The sequence below is a fragment of the Erpetoichthys calabaricus genome, chromosome 10 (assembly GCF_900747795.2).
Source record: "Erpetoichthys calabaricus chromosome 10, fErpCal1.3, whole genome shotgun sequence".
Lineage (NCBI taxonomy): Eukaryota > Metazoa > Chordata > Cladistia > Polypteriformes > Polypteridae > Erpetoichthys > Erpetoichthys calabaricus.
In genome coordinates, this window is record NC_041403.2 from 118,555,142 (window position 1) to 118,573,308 (window position 18,167).

Here is an 18,167-nt window from a genome sequence, read left to right on the forward strand (position 1 = left end):
ATAATATAAGATGGCTCAGGCTTACGTCAGCCATTTGACATTCAAAAAACAGATACCTAAAGCAGAGAAACCCACTTTTAGATCAGCACATCCACTCCAGCCTTTAATATTGCAAGTTTTCTGTCAGTAGGCTTTTCTTCAATACCCAATCTTAGCAAATAATAAAAGGTGAGAAGCCATTTCATGACACTTTTTTTCAACCTGAACTGTTTAATATTACACATTTTGTCCCAGTTTCACTTAGCAGTGTGAGTAATTTTCCTATAAAGGACAACTTTAATAAAATTATGTGCTATCAAAAGAAATATTCTTATGATCAGTTACATTATGTTTCATCTTATTTTCTAAAATGTCATCTTTTATATAAGTAAGGCTGCTTTAATTCTGCATGTGTACTTTTGTCCACTTTTAAAATTTTAAACCCATATATGGTATTTTGCCCTGTTTCGGGATTGTATTTCAGTGTGTTTTTTATTTAGTTTATTCAGAATAATAAGAAAATGAGAGAAAAAACACCAGTCAAACGAGTTTTACCATTGGAGGACATGAAAATTTGCATCATAGGAAGCGTTATTAATGATCACAGGCATTTAATGATTTACTGCTGCACAGGCGCAAGAGTGGGGTATAATTCCATAAGGTAGAAAGATAAACATATGAAATACTTTCATCTTGTATGAACTGCCCAGGACTGAATCCAGCAAAGCTCTCCGCAGTGCAGCCAAGCCAGCATTACTGCTCAAATTGCAGCCCAATTCCAAGTACAACAATAATATTCTTGCATATAAAGGCTGTTGGACAATGTGGCTAGCATACTGATGCCGCAGGATTTCGGGAGATCCTGCTATGTTTCATTTGCTGGTGAACTGTTCTCCTGAGCTTTTGCTTGACCACTCTGCAGGTCAGTGTCCTCCTGTGCATCCTCTTCATCTGACTGGACAGTAGGAGTCTCTACCCCATCCTCATTTGTTTCCAGGCTATATGGGTCTGTGGAGGCTGATGAAGTGGAAGACATGCGTGACTTGATCTCATGGGGGCTTGGGACCTGCAGTGTGAGTTCATCTTTGTACACATCATCATCTTCATCATCTGGAAGGGAGACATAACATGCGTGAAAAAAAGAAATACATGCAAAATTTGACAAAATACAGGCCCATTCAGGAGTAATATGTTCTCATAGTTATAATTTATTGATGGGCTGCTATATTTGTCACACTACAGTTATTACAATTACTTGAAGTATTGAAGTATTCTAGCCAGTTGTTATGCTGGTGAAGGGAGGTAGAAGGAACACATCTGAAGAGAATGGCACAATAAAGGGACATGATGCATATAAAGAGCTAAATACTAGAGAAAGGAAAACCAATTCTGAAAAATAAATATTTGATAGGGTGATAGTGGTGAGCTGAAATTCCAATGTGTATAGTTTGGTCCCATAAGGAGATTCTATGCAGCAGCAGACTAAGGGAATTACCTAAGGAGCCTGACCTGGTGCCAGCTATTCTGCTGCAAGCCCCTAGATGGTCAGTTGGTGAAGCACTAAGATGCTCTTCTCTGTGGTGAAAAACAAACCTCCCTTAGACATGAATGGCAAGTTGAATGTTTAAATACAAAACCATTCTCTGTGGTGCATTAGAACCAGGGTCAAAAAGAGAGCAGTATGTTCTGATAGCTCAAGATCTTCACAGAACTTCTCCCAATCCGCAGACTGGCTCCAAAGTTGCTTTACTCGTTATCGCAAGATAGGAAATGTATGGATGCCTCCTGCCAGGACTCTCTGAATAAGGGGGTGAGAAGGAGTGAAGGCAAAAATGGAAGCACGATGAAGTGGTCAGAGAGTTCACAAGGTGAATATGCAGACCCATCATTTTAAATGAAAAACTAAGCTGTATCAAGGCCACAGGTGAACTAGGCTTTGTTTAAACATTTATTTTAGAGCAGAGCAGAGCAGAATCTTCCACAATTAACAAATTGCTTTTGCTCTCACACGGAAATGAGTGTAAAATAGGTTCTTCTCTTAATTCTTGGGAACAGAATAACATCTGCTGGTAAATTTGGATGTTCACATAACAGTTTTAGTAAGGTGAGGAGATCTAGTTCCTGTCTCCCTGACTGGAAAGTCAAGTATTGGGTTGTCAAGGCAGGCAGCACCATCAATGACAACCAGGATGTGCATCAAATTCCTGGTATTTGTTGTTCACTGTAACTCTTGTATAGGCCACTGAGCAATAAGCACCCCAGAAAAGATGCCTATTATATCACTTTCATAAGCTACAGAGACATTTTATTCTCTAGACCAATGGCTTTCAAAGATAGTGATGCCAGGAGGCACTTGGATGTCCACAGCATTCCAGACAAGGTTGACTTCCTTAAAAAAATCAAATAAAATGTTCAAGTTTCTCTTCAAATTACCTCATGCAGTTATTAAATAAACATAACACAAAATGTTATTCAATTGTTGCATAAAAGTAGATGTATATTAATGTAATTACATCCTTGATCAGTGTATACAACATAAGCAGCTGCCATTTGGTACATATGTGGTACATGCTCTACTCTTTATGTCCCCACCCATGCCAATTTGAAGTCTCCCACTACTCACATACTGTAGGGTCCGAGGCAACAGCTCCCTTCCAACCTCTTTAATCCAAGCCATGTGGGGATTGTGACTTACGGATTTTTGCAAAAGAGAGCAAAAATGAAGTTCTACTTTCTTCACCCTATACACCTCCCAATAGTAAGTGGGCTGCACATCGTGCATCTCTCTCTCTGTCTACTAGGAGACTTATAAGACTGGAGATACAACGGGTTACATTTCTTTTGTTTTTCCAATTGAAGCACAGGCAGGTGAAGTGACTTGCTCATGGTCACACAGTGTCAATAGTGGGATTTGAACACTCACCCTCAGGGTTTGAATTCTTAGGTGCAAAGCCCTGACCACTATACACCACATGTGACTGAAAATAATTATAAAATGGCAGCAAAATCCCTACGTCACTAAAGATAAAGCTACAGCAAGAGCACCAAACTTCTCGTTTTAAAGCAGATAACACTTTACAAGCATTTGATAAGGTGCCACATGAGACGTTGGCGCCAAACTAAATGAAGTGCGAGTTCAGGGTGATGTTTTTAGATGGGTGCAGAATTGGCTCAGACACAGGAAGCAGAAGGTGATGGTGCAAGGAACCTCATCAGAACTGGCTGATGTTAAGAGTGGTGTTCCACAGGGGTTAGCGCTAGAGTTGCTGCTATTTTTAATATACAGTGTATAAATGATTTAGATAGGAATGTAAGTAACAAGCTGGATAAGTTTGAAGATGATACTAAGATAGGTGGATTAGCAGATAATTTGGAATCCGTTATATAATTACAGAAGGACTTGGATAGCATACAGACTTGGGCAAATTTGTGGCAGATGAAATTGAATGTCAGTAGATGTAAAGTATTACACATAGGAAGTAAAAATGTTAGGTTTGAATACACAATGGGTGGTCGGAAAATCGAGAGTACACCTTATGTGAAAGATTTAGGAGTCATAGTGGACAATAAGCTATCAACTTCCAGCCATTAAGAAGGCAAACAGAATATTAGGTTATATAGGTCTCTTGATATGTACAGTACAAATCCAAAAAGCTGAGCCTATACAGTTTAAGCAAAAGAAGATTAAGAGGTGACATGACTGAAGTGTAAAGGAAATTAGTCCAGTGGATCGAGACTGTTATTTTAAAATGAGTTCATCAAGAACAAGTGGACACAAACTTGTTACAGGTAAGTTTCACACAAACATTAGGAAGTTTTCCTTTACACAAAGAATGATAGACACTTGGAATAAGCTACCAAGTAGTGTGGTAGACAGTAAGACTTTAGGGACTTTCAAAACTTGACTTGATGTTTTTTTTGGAAGAAATAAGTGGATAGGACTGGCGAGCTTTGTTGGGCTGAATGGCCTGTTCTCCTCTAGAGTGTTCTAATGTTCTTATGTTCCTTAAAAAATGCTAACTTGTTTTACATCATGATTAAGAAATTCAAGCACTACTAAAATATTTTTACTTCACAAAAACATACAATGCTGTTTTTAAAATGGCATCTTAATGTTATGTTATGCTTTAAAAAATACCAGCAGTGTAAAGCTCTGGCAGCAAAAATTATTTCTTTAATAATTAAGTTAAAAAACAAGCACCTCTGTCAAGACTGCAGAAAATGTACAGGAGGGTAAAGAACATGGACTGTGGAGGGGTTCCTTTATATATTCACATAGTGGGAAACCTTTCCCCTAGAGATATCACATGACATTTGATCACATACTGTATATGTTAATAGTCTGCCATAGTTAAGCATTTGCTTGGATTAATGAGTCTACTACTATCCAAAATCATGCTATGTGACAGAAATTAGCAATAACCAAGATCCAAGTTCATGCTCTGGTTTGCAGCATTGTGTTTATACAAATGATGCATCTTCACCAGATGATACAACATTTTTGAGGAGGACTTACCTTAAACTTTTGAAACCCCTTTTCTAGACTCGAGCCACAAATTAGTTTAAAATGTGTATCTGGACAACACCAGATTTTCTTTTTTTACCACGATTTTCATATTGTGAGGTGTTATATTTTTGACAGTCTGAGTTACCTGTAAGTAGAGAACCGATGCCTCCTTCATCTGCACTGGAGCTGAGGAACACATCTAGAGCCTCCTGGTCTGAAATGTCCATCAGCTCCATCTGCTCGAGCATGTCCACGTTGACTTCCATGGAGGATATACTGCCAATAGGAGCTACAAAAAAGACCAAACAAGTGTTCTACAGGGAAAAGGTAGTTCTGTTTTTTTTTCCACACTCTGTTGGACAAACTTAAGAAACCCCCTGTCAGACTGACACTGAACAAGTTAAAATACAATCTGTACATTTAAAAGTCATTTTAGCCCTTTATATTGGTCTTTGTATTTTTCTTCCACTTCCCAAAGATCTGCAGATTAGGATAATTGGGAACTCTAAACTGGCCACCGTGTGTGTGTGTGTGTGTGTGTGTGTGTGTGTGACTGTGGGTGTGTGTGTGTGTGTGTGACTGTGGGTGTATCCATGAGTGGGTCTTGCAATGGACTGGCATCTTATTCAGAGGTGGTCATTATCTTCTGCCCAGTGCTGCCATAGTAAGTAAGCTCCAACCCTATGACCCTGAACTGGATTTTACAAAACAAGAAGCAGGCTAGATGTGTTTGCACCTGTCCAGCAAAAGAAAGTACAGCCACTGCATGGCAGCAGATTACCACTGGTGACAAGAAAAAAGAGTGCACAGGCAGACTTGTGACTGTGTAAAGAAGCTTAGCAGGCTTGGAATAGAGATAAACCCTCTTGTATGGCATGACGCAAACTGAAAAAGCAAAAAAGCTGTGGGATGAGATCACTTCATTTGTAAAGCCACACGATGTGAATGTTAAACTTCAGTTTTGTTCAAAGTTTATTGCAGAAGTTTGTTTTCACCGATCACTGTCAGCAAATGGGGGTGTTTTTCTGAATATGTCTGGACAACAACTGACAAGTGTTTGTTTTAAAATTGGGATACAATCTGCCAGCTTATGGCATTGTGTTTTTATTAATTACTTAAAAAATGACTCCCTATAAAAGGGTGCAAGTTCAAGTTTTAAAACAAGGTTGTGTAATAAAGCAAGGCAGCCTGATTTGCAACAGTGCTAGACAGTGGCTACTTGATATAGTAATATTTCAGGTTTTGCTCCTTTATTGTTATAACAACCTCACCACTTTCCTGCCTAACTTGATACAATTAACCAGCACTAGGTCTGATTACACAGTAAGCACACTATCAGGATTTGTCTTTCCCAGCAGAACACACCCATTCTCTTCAAGCTTTTATATTGTGGGATCAAATGTCTTTGCTCATCACTCTTTCCATGTGCCTGGAGGAACTGTGAAGTCAGGAAAGACAAGGTGGTGTGTGATCATGTACTGTGAGGACTACCACCCATCAAGGGTTCATATTTGCCCTGCATCAAATGCTGCCATGACAGGCGTAAGCTCCCCACAACCCTGATTTGAAATATGAGGGCTCATGAAATAGACAGATGAATAGATTGCTAATGTATGCATCTGGTTATTGTACGTCTATTTTTCTCATTGCTTTAGATAACTACTTTTACATTTTGTGGCAAAACAGTAGCAAAAGCTGCATGGATATCAGCAGGACCAAATATGCAAATATTTCTTGACAAGATGAAACAACTGAACAATTTAGTGAGTTTAACAGGTGACTCTTCATTCATTAATCCTGGCGAACTGTCCAAGATGTTACAGCACATGTCTGTAATAATGTGACTTTGGTACAATACTGGGATCAATGATTAGGGGAAGGATCTTGTAGGCTGAGGAACAATACCCAGAAGACTGGCAGATCATGCAATAGGCCTTCAAGCCACCACCTGCAGAGATGGTGCTTTTTTCATGAACCAAAGGGAAGTAGTGGGGAGACTCCATTTGTGGCATTTGTTACAACATCTGTACTTTCTGATGTGTATCCCGTATTCTGTATGTTAGCTTTTATGAACACTTCTGTTTGCAACTAATATTTTGTTGCAGTGCACTTCATACTATTTTTAACTTAAATCTAACATACTTGTGACAGAAAGTCAAGAAAATTATATGAAATCTTGCATGGAGTTTAAATCGCATGTAAGTGTAAAAATGAAAAGACACAATTAAGGTGAGCAATATTGGAGGTGGGACTGTCCAGGTGTATCATTCTTAGAAAACAGCAAAAGTTAACTATTTATCCATTTTCTTAATCTGCTTATTCAGAGCTGTATCACAGAGAAGCTGAAGCCTATCCCAGCAAGCAATGGGTGCAAGGCAGGAACAACCTCTGGACAGGGTGCCAACAAATAACAAGGTAAAGGTGCACGTACAAACACAGTCAGGGCCAATTTAGCATTGCCAAGCCAACTAAACAGCATGTCTTTGAACTATAAGAATAAACCAGAGCAAATCCATAAAAACACGGGAAGAAACCCAAACTCCTCCCAGGAAGCACCCTTGACGTGAACCCCAGTCTCCTTTTTGTGAGGCAGCAGCCCTACCACTCTGCCGCCATGCTGCATAAAATCAAATATATTCTGTTAATATACCTAAAGTAAGTATAGGCAGAGGAAGCTGGAACAGATGAGAGTGGGTGAGAGTGATCCCTCTTGCACATTATACAATCTGAAAAATATGCACATGGGTGGTATGAAAGTGTGCAAGTGTCTAGATATAAATATAATAGCATAAAACAGATAATTGATATGTAATTTTATTTTTTATTCTTCATTGTGAATGATGCAGATACCAGTGTGCCAAGTGTTCAGCATCCGTCTGTTCCCTTCAAAATCCTATTGGCCAGCTTTTCTGTACCAAGCTCCAGTACTCCTTTATTCTGTTACTCATTGCTTTGTGCAGTGATGACGGGGGTGCAGGAAGACAGTTTTTCAAGCAATCATTCCAATTTTGACATGTTATACTTTGCATGGAAGAAACCATTTGTGTCAATCATGTCATTTTTGAGTACACTAGGCTGTTAAAAAGAGCAGTTTGGTTCAGTAACAGAATGGCCAGCAGATGGAAGTAAAGTGCTTCTAGGACCTCATGCCTTCATGTACCTGTGCCATTCACCTTTGCATGTCCTTCACTGAATCCCTTCAGGAGTTACATGCCTGCTTGGGAATTTGCCTGAACAATGACAGACGGGTGTCCAATTCATAATGAAGCTTTACCGTGTTTTATACATTTTCTGGGACATCCAGAGGCTCTCAGGTAACTTAGCAAATGATAAATGGTTGACAAATAGAGTGTATGTGATCTTTTTTTAATGCAAGGACACTTATTTGAAACAATTTACTTTTTTGTGCATTAGAGATCACAATGGCACTGTATTTAATAATGAATGTGTAGAAGAGAAGGACACTACCTTGTAAAAAATGTTTATTTAATCAGGCCAAAAATATATTTCACACATCAGTGCAGCCTTATGGCAAAGGCAGTTGCTCCAGAAATTGTCAAGGCTGAAATTTAAGTTTACTGCCCTGACTCAATGTGAGTCACTTAACCTCTCCATCAAGTGTGTATGTAACTATGTGCCCCTGTCAATGTGTGCTGTATTGCACCATGTAAAGCCGCAAAAAGTATCATAGAAAAATAAAACTTGACCAACCTGTCACCACAGGATCTGAATATATAACTGATGCTGGGACATGTATGAAGAAATGCATTCATTACTCACGTCTCCTGTGCTCAATCTGCAAATGCGCGGCTGACAAGTAGATATCCATATCATGCTGGAAAACCTCCTCGAAGAATCGTTGCCTCTCACGGAACTTCAGTGGCTGTGTGGTCTCAATGTCTAGTGCCCGCTGCCCATGCTCATTTTCAGCTGGAGATCAATATATGAAAAGGAACAGTCAGATTGAGAATGCTGGGAGACATCTGTAACTCTGCTAGGCTACATATTGGAATTCAAATGATGCACTGCAACTTTCAGTCACCACCACCACCTGACTGTACAGTTAGCATTCTGGTTAAGGAGCTCGGCAGAAATCCAAAAGATTACCGGTTTCAGTCCCTGCTAGCTTGTCACCACATGCAGGGACTGAAACTGGTAATCTGTAGTCTGTAGTCTGACCATGTTTCATACTGTAGAATCATAAGATAAACCCATGTGCAAAGTGTATATAAAATAAAAGTCTTATTGAATTGTGCAAAATGCCATAAGGACAGTGGAAAGTAGGCCCTACCAATACATGAATGAGGTAAACCTCAAATCATCAATATTTCAGTACTTCCAGTTTAATAATTGGGCAGTTACTTTGTTCCAAAAGAGGATCAAGGACCCCGTCTTGTGCCAGCAAATGGTTTTCAGCTCCTTCTCCAACTTCAGCAGTACACAGTGTTTCATCCCAGAGGAATGTGTGTACATTCATTGGCCAAATTAGGACATTTTCCCAGAAAGCCCAGCTGCTTAGCAGCGGAGGAGGATTTGGCACAGTAGGCAGGAAAGAGAAGCTGCCACACACTCACACATTCACACTCAATTTATGGACACACTCACATGAACACACAGACACAGGTACTCCTATACTAACACTCAAAGGCTAGCAGACTCTCACACTTAGGGGCAGTCTTCCTCACACACACACACATGCATTTTCACTCCCACTTACTCTCCACTCCATAGTCACACCCTTTGGTCCGTTTCTCACACTGACACACACAGTCATTCAGCATAGCTTCTTGCACACTGCCTCTTTTTATACTTTTAACTCATGCATTTACTCGTGACTTAATATTAGTACCCCTCAAATGTCACCCAGCTCATCTTTTCTCTTTTCATTGCACAAAAACACTGACTGTGATCACTCCTCCACTGTTTTCTTTTATCTACTCCTTCACTCCATCACACTTGTTGATTCCTACAGTATATTCATACTTTCCTTCATGTGTACTAACACAAGTACTGCTCCCACCAACATTCGTATGCACTTCATTCACACAGGCACCTCAGCTTATTGTCGGCAGCGTCCACCACATCCAATAAACAGACAGAATGCATGTTGGGATGTAGCTACATTGGATAGAGAAGAGCTCATGTTTCTGCAAGGAGAGCTTATTCGAAACAGATTAGGGCCTTATGATGGGCTAAATTAGGAAAGATTACCTGAGGGAGTATTGACTTATGATCATGTACACAACTAATATTTCCTCTAACATAATCAGTCTCTTTATTGTACTGTGGTAAAAAAAAATATATTTTGTCTGTGCAAAAGAAGAACTTCTTTCTCCTGAAATACAAAAAGTAATTGAATGCTCAAAGTGACATGACAGCTCTGATATCTACTCAGAACTCACAACCCTTACACCAATCTGGGACAGAAGAACAAAATACAGTATGGGAAGTGTAATTGATGCCCTCCAGTTAAGGCAAATAACATTATCTAGCAGTGTGTCATTGACATTCCCTTAAGGACCTACACCTTTTTCAAAGGGGTGTGAAGGTTCAATGGCTTTCACATTATGCTCTTCTATTTTTAGCCAGTACAATTGTATGTGCCCTGTTGCCCAAGCTCCTGTCAAAGAATAAATGTGCAAGGATAGCAAAAACTGGGAGGCTAGCTTCCAATTAAATTAAGGTACTGAGATGAAACTGTACCTTCAGGGAAGAGACAGCAGGAAGAATGGAACTTATGTAAGAGCCTCCGGCCGATATGATGCTGTGACTAATGGCAGTTGTCTGCTTACGTTATAGTCAGGGTAACTTAAAAGCCACTTACTGTTCTGTGTCCAAAAAAGAAATAAGAACGGTACCTATTCCTTATCTACAGTTTCCAAATAAAATAAAAATAGTATCTTTATACTAATGATAAATCCAAATAAACTCTATAGTCTTAATAATAAACTCTAAAAATGATTCCTAAAGCAAACAAAACAAGATTTTGACCAAAAATAGTCTGGTGTTGGTTGTTTACACTGTGGAAGGGAAATTTAATCTGTATTTGGTTGAACAACTAACCTCTTGACAATGTCTGCATCCCATATCTTGTATATAATGAGTTTGGAAGAGTAGTTTACTGGCATTAAGAAGCATACGCATTTCATAAAATGTTCACTGTGTGCATACAATGTATACCACAACTCTTAACTGGATTACGTACTGTAGGCATGGCAAATGATGGATATACATACAGTGAACATGATGTGCACTTGATTATATTGTATATGTGTATGTATGCACATTTGACACTGTATAAATATTGGCTGGTCCCTGACTCAAAGTAAGCAGGTTGGAGATTATATATACACATGTACAGTTTCTCTAAAACAACTCAATTGCTAATATCTAAATTTGCCCTTACTATGTTAGAATTCTGTACCCCTCTCTCATACTTTCTACAAATTAAGTTCACAACTGCCACCTGCAGCCTACTCTCCATATCACTACATCATTCATTGGATTTCTACAAATACTTCTACTCTATATACCTCATGGCCATGCATCCACTTCTTCTATGCTCTCTGCCTCTTTACTCCCATCCACTTGATCTTTCCTGGATTTACATTGAGTCTTCAGTTTCACGTTTTGTCATCATTATCTGCATGCATGAGTTCCCATGGTAATACAATTATTTGGTATCCACCTCCACCACTAGTACAAAAAGCTAAGAATGGATCCCCAGTGCAGCCCCACAAAAACCTGCAGTATCCCCAACTACTGTTCTGGCTTCCCTGTACACTGACAACACAACAGACACTAACAATCCACACATATCTTCCCTACCGTACACCCACTTCCTCATGTTGCACCATGTTAAATGCCTTCTCAAGATGAACAAATGCACCATATTTCCTATCAAATTATACCTATTCAACATTTGCCTGACAACAAAGATTACATCTGTTATTTCCGTCCTATCCACGAAAAAGAAAACTGCACTCTCACCCACCAATGGCATCATTAGTAGACTAAAATCAAAATGTGGACATCACCGGCCACTGAATGACTTTTTGCAGATAAAACAATGAAAGGACTGTATTTATATACTGAAAAATTCAAAGTTGGGAGTCATTACAACCTAAGTTTATTGGCTGAATGGCTTGGTGTTGTGATTTAAGAAATACCTACAAACGCCTTCTCATAAATGTATAATGCATGCAATTTCAATAGACATGCAAATGCAAATAGAAGTTATCCATCCATCTGTATCCTTAACCTTTTTTTTTCCATTTCAGAGATGTTGGCTACAAGAGTATATTCAGGGTGCCTTGGGGGAAATCAGCCTGAAAACCAAGCCTGGATGGGTGCCACTATTTCACAGGGCATGCTTGCATACACACATTCATTTCACCATGACAAGCATTTACTGTCAGGAGAGTGGGGGGTCTCAGCAGGTCTCGAGAGGTAGGGGAAGGCTTGGCTCACAACTCTGTATTACAGGAGACAGCAGAAGAGCGGGATTGGGTAATGTTATAAATATGGCTCAAAGCTGATTTAAAATTGCTCCATGTAGACATCATAGCCTAAAATTACAACTCCTTCATCAAAAAACTGAGATGAATAAATGTCTACCAGCAACAAAAAGTAAAGTTACTAATTACGTCATTTGCTTTAACAAATAAATGTATTGTAATAAGTTCATTTCAGACTTTTCATCACGGTGTACACACTACAGTGAAGTAACTTTTTGCACGCTTGACCCGTACACACCACACCGACACCTAAAGTGGCCAGAATCACATTCCATAGGTTATGTGCAATGTAACATCACAAAATATAATAATTTGTAATGAGTGAAACAGCCAAGTTTTCTTTTGCATTAAAGTTTTGCAAAATTGTTTAGTGTGTGATTTCACAATAGTGAAAATCACTAAAAAGGTTTTGTGGAATGTAACGCTTTTTGAAATATCGAAAGAAATAAACATTGCTCCTTAAAGGATTGGCAGCACTCTACTTTCCTACCAAACCCCTGTATTTTTCAGGAAAGGGTCCTTATGAAAATACATAACAGAAATATTTCTTTTGGAAATGGAACATGTCTAAACACAATCACAATGAGACAGAAGGATATACTCTTAGGGAAAAGCTGTAACTGAGGCAATGAAATTGTTATTAAAAAGTGAAAAGCTGTAACTGAGGCAATGAAATTGTTATTAAAAAGTGAAAAGCTGTAACTGAGGCAATGAAATTGTTATTAAAAAGTGATTGAGAAAAAAAACACTGCAGCTAGACTCTTTTGGCAGTCTTACGTAAGATCTTGATTTACTGGGGCTACTATTTAAATACTGTGTGCACTCTTTCTGTCTTCACCTAATGGGAATTGTGTCCTCACCCTGGTACTGTCACAAGAGATGAAGATATAGGTCCGGGGGTTAGGGAAGATTTTTATGAATACTAATCACCTTTCTTACACTGCTCATGAAACGGCATGGCAGCACTTTTCATTTTGTGAAGTGAAAAACTAAGTTTCACTGGAATCATCACCAACAATTGGCTAAAAGCAGCCCAAGCCCAGGTGATCCCCAGGTTTTGCAGTCTATGTACATTCTAATACTCACTAATGGAAGGCTAATTTAATGTCTTTCATTACCCCACAAAATATACACAGTCATTAAAATGTTAGCATCAGAGGGACTTGCATTTGTTGCACTGGTGTGTATTGGATATCAGTAAGATGAAAATGAAAAAGATTTGAAAACAGAATGAATAAGTAAACGAATAAAAGAATCCAGCATTCAAAAGATTGTGCTTCTTTGTATCTTTCTAGATTTATTTCTGCTTAGCCACACATGCAACAAACTGAATCAGAGCTGGATATGAGCATTTCTACAAAAGCCCAAATGTTTCTAATTTAAGGACAGCCACTGCTATCTTGATGCTCTGCTGAACATGAGAATAAGCCATATTGACATGTATTGCATTTCATTCAAGCCCATTCAGATAAGTGTTATCAGGAGCACCAAGGCAAGATCACTAGGGATTAAGATGGTTTAGCAGGAGCCCCTGCCTTCATCTATTTCAATGACTTTTCTTTAAAATATGAGTATTTAAGAGGTAACACACTGAATAAAAATTAAAAGAAAGCATACACATATTAATTCCATCTGATATCTAAAATGAGTCATGCAGGATTTTAACACTTACATCTTCATTTTTTGTAGTTTGTCTGCTGTTGGCAGACAAGCAGGTGTTAATTTCATTTTGATGCTGTTTTTATAGATTTCATGGATTTGTTTGCCTAGTTTTATCTCCATTCCAATTCATGTTAAAAATCCATCATTTCACATATGCATCATAAGATGGCTTTTGTTAACTTTGTGCTGCTGTTCATGAGATAATTCCACCTTAATAAATGGATAAAGGTCTATGTTGATTACGTAGAGTTCAACCCCTCTTAGATGGGTAGCACTGCTAGTTGTTAAAGGAAAGTACAATCCAAGATGGGAGTCCTTCAACTACCTGGCCAAATCTCCACCTTTATTATAACAAACAGATTTGGAAAATGAATGAATAAGCAATTATTGTAAGATGTTTTAATCTGAAGTTGAGGCTAAACAGTTTTTCTGCAGTTTTGAGAGTTAAAATGCTAGTATCAATTCCAGTATGTACAGAAATGTGCCGACAGTACTCCATCATTAGAGACAGAACTGAAATATGGTGTCCCGCAGAGCTCAGTATTGGGATCTTTACTGTTTTCACTTTACATTAGAAAACATAACCTTAATTTTCACTCGTATGCAGATGACACCCAGTTATACCTTTCTTTTAGACCAAATGAAGTTTCTCCAGTGTTGTCTTTAATTAGTTGTGTTAGTGAATTAAAGGAGTGGATGGATAAGAATTACTTGTCTTTAAACACAGATAAAACAGAGATGTTAATTGTTGGAGGGAATGACACTGATCACAACAATATTTTGTCATCATTTAACTCAGTTAGAATCATCATACATTTTACTGAATCAGCCCACAATCTAAGAGTTATCTTTGACTGTTGAATTTCATTTAAAGTGCACATTACAAAGTTGTCTAAATCATATTTATTCCATTTAAAAAATCTTGGGAAATTAAGGCGTTTTCTAAATAAGCAGGATTCCGAGAAATGAATTCATGCATTTATTTCTAGTAGGATTGACTACTGCAATTCAGTGTTCACTGGATGTTCAAACTGTTCTCTATACAGCCTCCAGTTAATCCAAAATGCTGCTTCAAGAATTATTATAAGAACAAGAAAATACAAACACATAACTCCAGTTGTTAAATACTCACACTGGATACCAGTTAAGTTTAGGGCAGATTTCAAAATCATCCTTTTAACATATAACGCCTTAAATGGCCACAGTCAGGCTTACTTATCTGAAACATATCATGACTTACAAACCAGAGTGCACATTAAGATCTCAAGATGCCAGTTGGCTTATGATTCTAAGGATTGATAAAATAACAGTGGGAGGTCAAGTTTTTAGTTACAGGGTCCCTAAACTGTGGAATGGTCTGCCTGCTACTATAAGAGATGCCCCTTCGGTCTCAGCCTTCAAATCCATAGCTGAAGACTCACTACTTCAGTTTAGCATATCCTGACTAGAGCTGCTGATTAACTGTAGAGATTGCATCTCTGTTGTTAGTCATTAGCACTAAAACATAAGTAATATGATATTTATAATTTGTTACTAACTCTCACCTATTCTGTTTCTCTTCTCGGTACTCAAATGTGGCACTTGGTGCCACAGCCCACCTGCCAAGTTGTTTTGCCTGCCTAAGGTAAAGTCATCTCTGATGGAAGATCACAGGAATCGTTGGGTAGAGGGGTCCTTTCATCGGATTGGCTGGCCCAGCGCTGTCTCAGCTGTGAAATGGCCAATTGGGGGAGGCAGCTTGATGGCCGAGGTCTCCAGGACTCTGAACAAATCCAAATCGTATTATGTAATATCATCTACTGTTGAATTCCGTTCTGTACTTGTAATATTTCATCATATTCTATTGAGGATTACTCGTGTTCTGTTCTGTGTATTGTATTGTATTTACCCCCCTTTGTTTTGACACACACTGCACACCCAGCCTACCTGGAAAGAGGTCTCTCTTTGAACTGCCTTTCCCAAGGTTTCTTCCATTAATTCTCTACAAGGGTTTTTTAGGAAGTTTTTCCTTCTCTTCTTAGAGAGTCAAGGCTGGGGGGCTGTCAAAATGAATGGCCTGTGAAAGCCCATTGCAGCACTCCTTGTGTGATTTTGGGATATACAAAAATAAATTGCATTGTATTGTATTGTATAGTATGAGTCATAAATATTACAAGTAGTGCACAGTACATTGGCTTGAATGATCATTACAAATAGACAAAAAGTCAATGTTTATCAATAGATTAAACATTATTTTGAGTAGTAAGGGGTAGCACCTTAACACGTTTCCAACCATGTCCCAGTATTGTGGTTGAAGAGATTACATCAAAGTAACACCTAAGATACACTGTACTAACTCTTTCTTGAATTTTAAACACTTCAATCATGTCACTTCCATTTATTTAAACTGAAAAAGCTCAATTTTTTCAATCTGTCGTAGGTCATACTGTACCTTTCAGTTCTGAAATCTGTCTAGCCGCTCTTCTCTGAACTTTCCCTAGCACAGTTATGTATTTTATGCAATAAATATGGCTTTGACTCCAGATACTCTAGTTCCTCCTACATTCCAAAGATGTGCATTGTCAGGTTAACTGCGGACCCGAAATATGCCCAGTTTAAATTAATATGGGTGTACCATGCAAACAACTGACATCCCACTCAGAGCTGGTTTAGGCCTTATAACTGATAGTGATAGAATAGGCTTCAACAACCCCCAATCCTGCAATGAAGTATTTTTGAAAAATAATGGCTGGATGAATATTTTATGAATATACAGTATTCAAAATAATAATTAGCATGGTAATTTAATAATTTCCTCCATTTTTCATTAAATTGCTTACTGTACAGAACAATGATAATTCCCTGAAATTCCTTGCAAAGTAGCAGAGCAAATGGATTTTCTTTTCACTTCATTGCATATCCGCAAACCCTGTGCAGTCTTTTGAAGAGCTCTTTCAAAACAAATGACCTTTGCAATGCTTCAGGCTTCTTGAAACACACAGAGGGACAGACTAAATTACAATTCATTTCCACAGTTGACGCTTAAACTGCACACTGCCAACAGTGGAAAAAAATTACCCTCTCTGTTCTGTTCAAAATTGTTTTATCTCTTACTACTGAATGCTGAACAGACACTGTGGCCAGCTCTGTCAGGTATGCTGAAGCAGACAAACTCCGAGAGCAGTCGTTTAAGTGCTGCGATGATTAGATCAGAACAATTCTATCCCCTCTTTGTTTATGTGAACACTATGAAACAGATAGCACACCATTTCTGCCTGGCCTTGGGCTTGTGGATGAAACAGAAGTGGACAATGTATGAACTAGCACAATATAATTTTATATTTTATGGTTTGCTTTGAAAACCAAACAAAAATAAACTGACGCAGGCAAGAATGTGGAAATTTGCATAAAGATCATCATAGTGCTACTGGATAAAGGCTTCTGCCTGACATTTCAATGGCCAAAGACAGTTACGTCTATGGCCAAATAATTTTTTTTTATCTTTTGGTAGTCCTACCAGAACTTCATGGTCTGCTTTTTTTTTTTTTTTTTTTAACCCAGCTCTATATTTTCCCTTTTGTATTCTTCTAGTGCAGGGCTCTCCAACTCCAGTCCTGGAGAGCTACCGTGGCTGCAGGTTTTCATTGTAACCTTTTTCTTAATTAGTGACCAGATTTTGCTGCTAATTAACGCTTTGTCTTAATTTTAATTGATGCACAACTTAAGACTCAGGCCCCTTAATTATTTCTTTTTTCTTTAATTAGCAACCAAACAATATTAAGACACAAAATAAACTAACACATAAACAACAACCTGCGTCCATCACACAATAACTGAAAATAAAGAACGGTGAAGGCATCAGTAATGTTGATCTGCTCAGGTCCACAAAACATTTTGACAGCGCCCTTAAAAAAGAAAATCAACACTTTTGGAAATGTCTGCCATGGCAGAATGAGCGCCATGGAATTAAATATCGGGTTTAAATAGCAATGAGAATTGGCTTCTAGTTAAGAAACTGAATGAAATGAAGTTGGTTGGAGTTTGAGGCCCCAACTTAGTTGGTCATCTGTTGGCTCACTTCACATCAAATTTATGTTTAGGTGCCGTTTAAGAAAAAAAAGAATCAATTCAGCGGTCAGAGTCTCAAGAAATGTCAATTAAAATAAAGGGAAATAGTTAATTAGCACTAAAAACTGGTCACTAATTAAGAAAAGAGTTAGAATGAAACCTTGCAGCCACTGTAGCTCTCCAGGACTGGAGTTGGAGATCCCTGTCTAGTGTATATTGTGAGCAGCATGGAGGTATAGTGGTTAGCTTAAGCAATAATGTTTCAATCCTGTGTGGAACTTGTATGCTCTATTTCCACATGGGATTTCTCCTGGTACTTACATTAGATGTCCTCACACATTCGAGATGTGTGCAGGTTAGGTGCACTGGTAGAACTGGCCCAGGGTGTGTAAAGCACTAATTCTTGCAAAGAACTAATATTCTAGCAGATGATCCCAGTCTTGTGCCAGATGCTA

At 38.4% G+C, this 18,167-nt stretch overlaps 1 protein-coding gene across 2 annotated transcripts in view; it reads right to left on the reverse strand.

The window, feature by feature from the left end:
• Positions 1-570: 570 nt before the first annotated feature.
• si:ch211-253b8.5 (dysbindin) overlaps positions 571-18,167 on the reverse strand; it is a 50,929-nt gene continuing 33,332 nt past the window's right edge. For both annotated transcript variants that reach the window (XM_028811806.2, XM_028811807.2), the window contains exons 2-4: positions 8,267-8,416; positions 4,632-4,775; positions 571-1,089 (exon numbers count right to left, since the gene is read on the reverse strand). In XM_028811806.2, the coding sequence (XP_028667639.1) occupies positions 845-1,089; positions 4,632-4,775; positions 8,267-8,416 (539 nt within the window). In that variant the 3' untranslated portion in view covers positions 571-844. The remainder of the gene's footprint in view (positions 1,090-4,631; positions 4,776-8,266; positions 8,417-18,167) is intronic.